The following is an 11,873-nucleotide window of genomic DNA, read 5'->3' on the forward strand; positions in this document are numbered from 1 at the left end:
GTTTCGAAATGCCACTCATGTGCATTTCTAAAACAAATATGTATTTAGAAAATATTCAAATTTAACAAATCCCAAATGAATTGACTGAAAGTTACTTTCTTTTGTAACTCTGTAAAAACACAAGCCTGTAAGATTTTTCAATATTTATAAATTTGAATATTATGTACTTAGTTGGATGGTAAGATTAAATGCGGACATTATCTGCTCTTTGGTCGTGTTGTTGTCTCTGTGACACCTGATTTAACCCCATATTTATTTAAGATTGATGGATTTTGTTTGTGTATTTGTTTTTCATATTTGATGGGTTTGGTATTCCAAGCGAACACATACTAACAACAACAAAAATATACAATGCTACAAACCAATTTAAACACCCAATTGAATAATTAGTTTTTTAACTATAACTTGAAACTAAAAAATGTGAAATGATTTGAGTCTGAAAAAAGACAAAAAGAAAGCAACATCAAAAGAGAATTTCATATCAATAGCGAACACTGTCAGGATTGATCAAACGAAAGACCAACCGTGGGGAGATTTTATTTTAGCAATCCTGACACCTTGAAAAAGAGGGACGAAAGACATCAGAGGAACAGTCAAACTCACAAATCGAAAACAAACTAACAACGTCATGGCTAAAAATAAAAAAGACAGACAGACAAACAATAGTACACATGACACAACATAGAAAACTAAAGAATAAGCAACACGAACCCCACCAAAAACTAGGAATGATAAAAAGAAATAAGAAATATATCTTATGAGATAGGCATAACTAATTTTTCAATGCACGAATATTTTTTGAAATAAATAAAGTGCCGAATTTCAAAACATTTACTCGGCTTACATAATAAGGTATAAGAAAAGCTATTCAGACTTAATCGGTTTAGGTCTGCCAGTAAGTTTAAAAATGTAATTACTTTGAAATTTTTATATTAGTTCTAAATAACCTGCACCGTTCAATGAGTCGAGCTCAATATTTTAAATTACATTAATCCCAAATGCATTACATTGTTCACTTATCACGTTATCCTTTATGTTTTTATAAAAAACAGAGTTGAACTAATGACTTCAGCAAATGAAAAAAGAACATTTCGATTATATAATAATTATACAAAACCACAGCCTACTAACTTTGCTGAGAATGCATTTTTGATTATCAAATGGGCGGAATTCTATAACTAGCTCATGCATGATAGTTTTCATCCAACAGTATCGATGATAAAATTGAAAATGGAAATAGAAATGTGTCAAAGAGACAACAACCCGACCAAAGAAAAAAACAACAGCAGAAGGTCACCAACAGGTCTTCAATGTAGCGAGAGATAATATATAAATTGAGTCTCAATTTGTGTTTCATATAGTCAATATTGTTTGTAATTATATTTGAATGCTTATTGTTGTTTATAGCGTTATAATAGTGCTTTTTATCTATTCAGGTGTCTGCTTTTCAAAATTCTCTTTCGGAGATATATCTAAGTTCCAATAAGCATTAAATACAATCTGACAATTCATTACCATGTTGATTTCGCAAACGAAAGATGATTTTTCTTTGGTGTTTTTGTGTGTGATGTTTGCAATGGTTATTGCAGAACTGAATGTTCATAAATATGTCTTTGTAACTACAAAAGACAGAAGAATTCTTCCTAGCAGTACATCACTCATAAAGCAAAGAACACTATCTCTAGCTGCTTGTGCGTCATTGTGCTCCATACATTATTGTTGCTATGCTAGTTATGACACGAAAACCGAACACTGCTACTTAGATGAATCTTGTTGTCCAAAAAATGAGTCTTCAATAGATTCACTTATATTAAAGAAAAATACAGGTAAGTTTGTTGTTTTACTTGATCTTGAAATAATTATTATCTCTTGTTTTATAACGGGTTGATGAAAATAAAGTATAAATATGTTTACAATCCCGGTGGTTGCCTTTAAACATATCAAAGAGATGGACATAACATCTTTTAACCTGTATTTTTATACGTTTTATAAGTTTAAGCCATGCCCAAAAAGCAAATCTCGATTTGTATTTCTATTTGTAAGTATTGTAATACCAGTAAAGTCAGCAATGTTAAGCCACAGATGTACCCGGTATCAAAATGTGTTATCCCAAAAATTCTGGACTCCGAGAAAAATTCTAAATGGAAAGAACCTAATCAAATAGCAAAACCAAAAGCTCGAACACATCAAACGAATATATAAAAACTGCTATATTTCTGACTAGGTACAGTCCTTTTCTGTTGATGGATTTAACTTTATTTTATCAGATTGTCTTTTAAGGTCTTGTGATGTCTAATTGATGTCTATCGTTTTTAATGAAAAGCTTTTAGATGACAAAATTTTATATTCTGTCTTGTGTAAGGGTAAGAGAATTTCAACGTTTGGATTGCTTATTAATTCATGGAATAAAATACTCATCCACCCTAAAACATCTTATACATAAAACTTTTTACTGATGTTTAATCAGTCACAAAGTTTAACATGGGTAAGTCAGGAATGCGTGCCTTTTTATCAGGAACAATAGACTACGAGTTACTCTGAGGACATTTTATGCCCCACGTACGAAAGTAAAGGGGCATTATTTTTCCCTTCTGTGCAGCGGTTCGTTCGTTTGTTCATTTGTCCGTTCGTTTGTTCTCCCGTTCGTCCGTTCGTCCGTCTGTCCCGCTTCAGGTTAAAGTTTTTGATCCCTGATTCCACGGTCCACTGAACATAAAAATGATAGTACAAGTTTATGTTAAAGTTTTTGGTCAAGGTAGTTTTTGATGCAGATGAAGTCCAGTCAACTTGAAACTTAATATAAATGTTCCCTATGATATTATCTTTCTAATTTAAATTCCAAATTAGAGTTTTCACCCCATTTTCATGGTCCACAGAATATAGACAATAATAGTGCGAGTGGGACAATCGTGAACTATGGACACATTCTTGGTTTTTTTTTTAATAAATTACTTTCCTTAGTTTTTTAAAACTTTCTTAGATGGATTTTTGAAAATATGTTGTGAAATTATAAATGAAAATGCTTAAATATGGCTACTTACTGAAAAAATGTTATTAAAATTGAGAATGGAAATGGGGAATGTGTCAAAGAGACCACAACCCTACCATAGAAAAAAAAAACAGCAAAAGGTCACCAACAGGTCTTCAATGTAGCGAGAAATTTCCGCACCCGGAGGCGACCTTCAGCTGGCCCCTAAACAAATATATACTAGTCCAGTGATAATGAACGCCATACTTATTTCCAAATTGTACACAAGAAACTAAAATTAAAATAATACAAGACTTACAAAGGCCAGAGGATCTTGACTTGGGACAGGCGCAAAAATGCGGCGGGGTTAAACATGTTTGTGAGATCTCAACCCTCCCCCGATAAATCCAGCCAGTGTAGAAAAGTAAACGCATAACAATACGCACATTAAATTCAGTTCAAAAGAAGTCCGAGTCTGATGTCTGAAGATGTAACCAAAGAAAATAAACCAAATTACAATAATACATAAATAACAACAGACTACTAGCAGTTAACTGACATGCCAGCTCCAGACTTCAATTAAACTGACTGAAAGATATTTACATGTTTCATTTGTGTAGAAGATGTCACTAGTGTTGTGCTAGTTCAATCAGTTCTAAGGTTTTCATTGCCAAAAACTGTGACATATTTGAAGCCAGATGTTCGTTCAAGTTCAATTAAAATACGCTTTAATATAGGACTATATAATTGACGATTAATTCAGGAGTTTTAAGATGCAGTTTCAATTGATTGGAAAAAAATAACATCGATTCACATCATTGATTTTATTGTTAAGTAAGATAATGTAATGGTGCTTTTGAAAAACAACTTGTTTAAAAAACTACTATTATGTGACATACATTGAACGACGATGTATTGCCACTCGTTACTTTTCGATCGAATCTACGAAAAAAGCTAAAGATTTTTTTTCTGAAACGGTAAAAATCTTACGACTAGACAAACGACTGACGAATGTTAAGGGAACAGTATCCTGTTATTTGATCAATGTTCTGTAGTTATTTTATTCTTTACTTTCAGTTTCATTCGCATGTCCAAACAGATGGTTAAAGTACGAAAATCAATGCTACTACTTTAGCGATGAGGAAAAAACGTGGGACCAAGCTAGGGTTCGTATTATGTTTTTTTATGGACATGATATATTGCTACTGACATTATTACATCTCTTTATATTGTTGGATTTTGAAAGAGGTAAAAACTGTAGTTTCATTTATTAAAATAAAATAAAGATATGAGACTTATATACATCAGACATGCATATAATCTAATATTTATTTTCTAGTTTATATTGTAGTAAGAAAATATGCCTCCCATTATTCGTAAACGTTATATGTTTAATATGTTTGCAAGGTAGTTGACGGGTTTCAATATACCGCTACCAGTGATGATAGTGATTGCCAGTGATATAACAAATAAGTAAAATATAAAAAAAAATGGCTGATATCAACATGCTCTCGGCAACTTTGGTATCTGTCGATTAGGATTTCACCAATAGAATATTTGACTTATAGTTATCAATTTGATACTTATGTTTTGATCCAATGATTTAATTATTAACATTGGATGCCATGGACAAATAATTAAGACAAAAGTCGTACATAACACCCGATTATTATTTATAAAAGATATATGATACATTCTGAATAGTCTAGGAAAATAGAAAATGTATCTAAGAAGCTTAAGAAACTACAAGGAAGGAAATAATTGGATTCACTTCACGTATACAATCTATTTATATATACTGGTTTATATTTCATAGTTTTGCACGTTTATTGGAAGCATAAAAATTCGAATCTTTACATGATATACAGCAATACGAATGACCAGTGAAATCTTGTAATACCATTTGATGTTTGTTATTATAGCTGATGTGCGAGCATAATGGAAGTAGGCTAGTAGAAGTCGGTTCTAGTTGTGAAAACGACTTTTTGAAGATGACAGCAGCTGTATATGACAAATGTATGTATACTTAATGCAATGTACTTATCAAACATGACATTTTTAATAATGAATATATACAAATATATATTGCAACGTCATGAATCACCAAGAGAGTAACGGTAACGGTTTTATTTTTTTTCATGTACAGTAAGACCATTCCCGATTTGTTAAATTTGCATAAATGGTATTTTATTAAGTCATTAACATTTTGTTTTCAAAAGCTAAAACATTTTGGTGAAAAAAATATTGATTGCTGATAATTAATCACGTATATCATTAAGTGTATTTCATACACATGGTGTAAACAATTTTTCTCAGTGTACGGATATGAATATCCAATGAATTAATATGTATTCATACGCTAATAAAATGTATACGCATCATTTCTTGTTATTGTTTAGCTGTATTGATTATAAGAATACAATGCAAAGATGACCCTTGTTTGTTCTTGACCATGTTTACCATATTTAAATTGCATCTGTAATAATCTACATTATTCTCATAATGTAAAAATAGTTTGTTGTTTTCTAAATGCATTAACTCTGAATAACTCTTAGTCTTTAGTTTTCTATGTTGTGTCTCCTGTACTATTATTTGTCTGTTTGTCTTTTTATTTTTAGCTCTAGCGTTGTCAGTTTATTTTCGATCTATGAGTTTGACTGTCTCTTTGGTATCTTTCGTCCTTCTTTTGTAGCTTACTGGCTAGATGGAAGTGACAGACAAAGTGAAGGTTCTTGGATGTGGGTCAGTAGTCTAACAAAATTTGCATTTACTGATTGGTATGCAACAGAACCAAGTAACTATGCAGGAGAAAATTGTATTCGCATTACGATGCACTTAGACTTCAAATGGGGGGATGCCTTATGTAGCAACCAACTCAGATTCATATGTGAAAAAAGTAAGTTTATATTTAAAGTGTATTTACTAATTTTTTTACCTGAAACCTTCAACGCTTGATAAAATTTGTACGTGCAGGTTAACAATTTCTAACAACCATAAGATAACTACACGTAAATCCTTTTAAGATCTGAAGTCAATGATCAATCAGTGTTTCACACGGTTTGATAATAAAAAATACAAAAGATATTATTTTACTTACTTACTAAAAGGAGGATCGTCTTACCTGTCCATCACACTTGAGACAACTCGCGGAATTTGGGTTGGTTTGAGTTTTGTATACATTTGTTTGTCTTTCGGTCTCTTTTTTCTTTTTTGTTATGGTGTTGTCAGTTCATTTCCGAATTATGATTTCGTATGTCACTTTGGTATCGTTCATATCTCTATTTTTAGCCACAATTTCTATGGTTCTCGTAGGTTGCTTGCAAAATAAATCATCAGAATATAAAATTTTGAAGAATTTATAAAGGAGGTTTTAATGATTTTTGCTAGTCTTGTTGTTTTTTCGTTCTTTCTGTCAAATTTTCGGAATCGTCTGGTTTTGTAAATCAAATGTCGTTTAATTCTTTCCCTTCTATTCCTATTTTACATTTTAATTTTATTGCTATAACTACAACTTGGTCAATACTCTCTATCTGGGAATTTGATGTACTCGACGGTATCATTTTGAAAGTAGTTATAATAGCGGTAATAACATGACAGTATGTTACATGTATATATTATATTAACGTCAATATCTTTGTTGCTGGGCTATAAATCTACAAGATAATTACCGACTGAATAACCAATAAAGGCAACAGTAGTATAAGAGAGGGACGAAAAATACCAAAGGGACAGTCAAACTCATAAATCTAAAACAAACTGACAACGCCATGGTTAAAAATGAAAAAGAGAAACAGAAAAATAAGCAACACGAACCCCACCAAAAACTAGGAGTGATCTCAGGTGCTCCGGAAGTAGTATACTATGAATCGATTGAGAAAAAAACAAACCCGTTTACCAAAATTAAACCGAGGAAAACACATCAACTGTAAGAGGAAAACTACGAAACAATAGAAAAACTGAACAGTGAACAACCCCCCCCCCCCACACTGCAGCACACAGAGAAATGAAACATAAGATAACAATTTCTATTTTCCTAATATGGTATAGGACATTTAAAGAAAAAAATGGTGGGTTGTACCTGATTGTGTGCCAAGCAAAACCTTGCATCTTTATGGCAATGTAACATATAACATTAAAATGACACCATTACATGACATGAATATAGGAAAAAAAATGCAAGAACATTCAGGACAAAGAAATACACAAAAACACAATACAACAGTACATTTCGACATGCTAACGACAGAATGAAAACCAACACGTAAAACATCAGGCATGCACATATGGATTTCATTTTTTCTTAATTTGCTGATATAATGCTTTTGAAATCATCTTACACCGAGAAAGGTAAAACTTTCGAGCAAAACTCATTTTCTGTGTTCCAATTTTCGTCTATACTTTTGATTCTATTTTGTGTTATCACCTTTTTTACATAATAATTTTTTTTTGTTATTGAATTTCAGTTGTTCCATCTAAACAAGTTGAAGCTTTATCTTAGTACTTGCTACTTGATTGACTATATAAGTTACCTGTTTTTTTTAACAGGAAATTAAAAAAATAGCATATAATTGATATTCATGTTACACCGAAGTGCTGACTACTGGACTAAAGCATACCTAATTTCACTTTTTTTCTATACATTTCTTGTATGTTACTTTATTTACGTCTAAACGTTCAATATATTTTTCTTTCAGGGTCGAGTAATTAAATTGGAAAGGATAATACCTAGCACATGTTGCAGCACTTTTTAATGTCATTGAAAAGGTTGTGATGTCCGAACGAATGCCATGCATTATTTTTGAAATGACGGTTTAATGGTTGATGTTTTGTTTTGTTTGCTTTTACTGAAGTGTCATAAATTATGTTAAATATCATTATTACAATCATGAAATCCGACCATTGTTTTCACGTTAGGATGACATAATTTCTATTTCTACGATTGATGTATGTAGTTCTGTCACAGTGGGAAAGCCACGGATCGATTCTGCGCCTCCTTCCATATGACGTAAAGGCCAGAAAATCAAGGGCGACAATCGCGATTTTTCATAGAGGGCGACAGTATCGCGCCATCGCGGCAATTTGTTTACATCGTATACGTGTGATTTTTCGAGAAATTTATCATTAAAGACAATTAAACTTGTGTCATTTCATCATCAATAAGTTATATAGGTAAGTTTTACAGGTGACCATGCTATTTTTTCTTCTTAGAAGATTTTATTTTACAAGAAACGAACATCTGAAAGTGGCAAGTGACGTTGTTAATTTGGGAGATAAAAATATGGCGGGTGTTTTCCCCTTCTGAAAATAACTGACACATTTGCATCCTATTGGCTATTTAAATATAAAATGACCCAAAATAGTATCTATCATGATAGGAGTCCCTAAATATTTGCATAAATACCCGTCACTCCGTGTCAAATTGTAACTGAGGCTGCGAAAAGGAAGCACACAAATCGACGCCATTTTTCAACAGATTAAGAATTCTGAGCTCACGAAATCCTAGTATTATTACTTTTAATGGTTAGTAGAAAGATATTAATACTATCCATAACATAATTTATTGATCTGATCGGGTTATGGCTACATGTTTGCCTCTTTTCGATTCTTAAATCCAGTAAATTTCCGTAGACCACATGTAAATAAACGCCCCTTTTCCAGCGTGAGACTTCAATTTGAATAAAACTTCAATTTTGGCAGGTCAATTTTAGCATTTAGATTTTAATTAAAGTTTTGCAGTTGTGTAATGCATATGTGCTGATTTGTTTGGTTGTCTCGAATAGTAAAAAGGTGAATATTTTTATTTTTGAACCCAAAAAGTGTGACAAAAAACACAAAAAACAAACAAAATAAAAATATATGAAAAAAATAACTACCCCAGGACAAAGGGGGGTTCCAACTATATGCCCCCATTCAAATGCATTGATCATCCCCAAAAAGGGAGATTCCAATCCCTGGAACCTTATTCCTGGATCTGTTACTGGGAACTATGATTATTAAAACGTATAAAGTCTTTAAAGAATTAGAGAATTATTACTATAGGAACAAGAATAGAGAAAATTTACCATAAAATAAGTAAAAAAAAGAGCAAATGACATGCTAGTCCAAATTATTATGAAGTCTGACAAGACTACTTTTTTCTGGGACGACTTCCTATGCATCCCAGAAAAAAATCTTAATATTCTTAGCAGCAAGCCTTAGGTCTGGTCATAATCATTTTGAACTACTGTAAATTCAGAAATTATTGCGTGCACTTATTATTGCGATTTTGTCATTTTAAACTTGAATGCAATTTTAATTTTTACGATTTTGAGAAAAGTCATGCTTTATTCAGTTAAAATATTACAACATGCAAGTTTTAATTATTGCGTTTACAACTCTGTCGCATTTTTCGCAATAATTAAAACCTCGCAATAATTTCTGAATTTACAGTATTGATGTGCTAATTTATATATTGAGGAAAGAGAAATTATGGACAAAAAGTAAAAAAAAAATAGAGACCAATGACCTAAAAGATTAAATGATAAAGAAATGCAGAACACCCCATCCAGACCCTTGTCTATGTGAACAACAGTACTATTATTTTTGCTGAATAGTGCATATGGGCATGTAAAATATCTTTTAAAAGGTTTCAGGTATATGAAATATTCACCAGTAGGAAAGTATAAATTCTGTCCCTCCTTCCATGCTAAAAAAAAATTATGTGATTTATTGTTGAATTTTATTGCCACCTTCAGTATTGGCTTTGTGTTGTGGCCAGGTTTTATTGGCGTTGGATACATTTATTATCAATTACTGGTATGAAGAATTAAAGATATGAATGATTGAATGAAAAGTTATCTTTTAAATAACAGATACCTGTAAGATAATTTAATTTTGCATATTACGTTATACTTTATTAAAACATTATTTATATCTTTTAAAAAGGTTGATTTGTTATTATGGTGATGAATTTTAAATACTAAGTAAATGAATTTATAAGTAGAAATTTTTTCCAAACATCTGTTGCTGTGTATAAGTATTACCTTTTCTAGAGAACCTTTTTCGGGACGTCTGGATTTGGTAATTTTATAGCTCAGGATTTCGAGATTGATCCTTCGGATTCCAGTATTTCCTTTCAACATTTTTTTTTTAATTGGGACCTCAGAAGATCATGTTTTTGTCAGTAGACAATTAAAATATATTATAATTTACCGATCATCTAGAAAATCTAGAGAAGTTTGCAATTATATTCATTTGATAATATCATCTGCATAAATTATATATTTTCAGATAACAATAGGAATAAGAAGAGCAGGATTTCTATATTGAGGATTTACATGTATGGGACAGAGGACTATTTGACTTGATTTTACTTTAAAAAACTTTTTAATTTTAACAATAGTTCTCCTTAAATGTTTAAAATACTTTTTACATATTTTTCATTTTAACATTATTTTTATGACTTTGTATTTATTCATCATTTAATAAACTTTTATTTCTAAACATTTTTATATTTTCAAATATACATACAATGTGAAACACTCCACCATTTTATATTGATAACGTTGGGTAAATGTACATGAGACACTATACTGTTGCAATACAATATTACTTACTTTGATTAAATAGGGAATCACTGGAGCGGGTCCCTCCTAAGTTAGTCAGCAGCAGCAACCCCTTACCCCCCCCCCCCAAAAAAAAAATAGAAAAAGTTCTGGATTGGTCACTGGTATCAGAAATATACATGTATGTACTGTAGTATTTGAGACATAAGAAAAAAAAGATATAAAAAGTCAAAATGATGGTCTTTTATTCTTTATAAGGTTTGAATGACTTAAATGGAAAGTTTCTAGAATTGTTCACTTCTCCTAGACATAGTGAGGTCTCTCAAGTAGCCTATCATGACATGACTTTTCACTGTTTTGCTTTCATGTAGATTTCAAAGTGTGGCAACCCCTGCACCTAAATAAATCATTTTCAGTAGATACATATCTCTTTTTTCAGACTTTTTGATGAAAAGTTTAAACTAATATACAAATTAGAAAAAAGAAAACTGATCAACTTGAACCCACAACATATAATTGATCTCATGTGCTCTGTAAGAATAAGCACATCCTGCTCCTTGTGTAGTATTATGAATGAGATGTCTATGTACCCTTTTCCTAGATAGTAAACACATGATTTTGCAAATTATTGCAATTGTGTGCTTTTAGAATGGAGTAAAATGTGTGAAAGGGTATTCTATTGCAGAAAAATCAGCACACAGATATAGGAATGGTATGATTCTTAATAAAGAATAGATCCTGTGTCCAAGATTTGTTTTCTTGTAAACTGGTGTAAAATAAAAATATGGGTCAAGCAGTTATATCAATGCAACAAAACAGGATCACCAAAATCAGAGTGAGACATTCATATACCAGACCTTGGAAGTGATATCGCATTTTGTTAATGCTTTAAATGGTCATATACATGTAGCTCTAACATGTATTAAGAATTTGATGTACTAGGCATTGGGCATTCCTGTTGAATGTTAATCTCAAGTTCTCAAGAGTTAAATATGCCCCAGGGCCCAGAAACACTCAAACATGAATAGTTAGTCACAGTGTACATCAGGTTGCTTGATACGCATAATAAGAACAGACATTTATAAACATGTGTGAGTGTTTAGGCAGGCAATTCTTGTTGATTGGTACATGTACTTTTTAAAATTGACAAGTTGAAACATTTCAGATTTATAATAATTTACAGAATCAAATAATGACTGTAACCATTACCCTTAAAATTGGCTTAAAACAAAGACTAGCTGAGTGCTTACACTTTGCACTTTTGCATGCTTATTCAGACAACAACTTTTGACTAACTGATTTTTTTGTTGTTGAAAAAAGGGGGTAGGTCTACTTCCAGACAATGGAAGTTATTTATATGG

At 31.5% G+C, this 11,873-nt stretch overlaps 1 protein-coding gene across 1 annotated transcript; it reads left to right on the forward strand.

The window, feature by feature from the left end:
• The first annotated feature begins 1,414 nt into the window (after nucleotides 1-1,414).
• On the forward strand, nucleotides 1,415-7,789 carry LOC134723572 (perlucin-like protein). Its single transcript, XM_063587147.1, has 5 exons — nucleotides 1,415-1,826; nucleotides 4,046-4,134; nucleotides 4,891-4,984; nucleotides 5,661-5,864; nucleotides 7,663-7,789. The coding sequence occupies exons 1-5, from the start codon at nucleotides 1,517-1,519 to the stop codon at nucleotides 7,674-7,676; spliced, it is 711 nt and encodes a 236-aa protein (XP_063443217.1). The 5' UTR covers nucleotides 1,415-1,516; the 3' UTR covers nucleotides 7,677-7,789.
• The last annotated feature ends 4,084 nt before the right edge of the window (nucleotides 7,790-11,873 follow it).

Source organism: Mytilus trossulus, chromosome 6 (assembly GCF_036588685.1).
Source record: "Mytilus trossulus isolate FHL-02 chromosome 6, PNRI_Mtr1.1.1.hap1, whole genome shotgun sequence".
In the NCBI taxonomy this organism is placed as follows: domain Eukaryota; kingdom Metazoa; phylum Mollusca; class Bivalvia; order Mytilida; family Mytilidae; genus Mytilus; species Mytilus trossulus.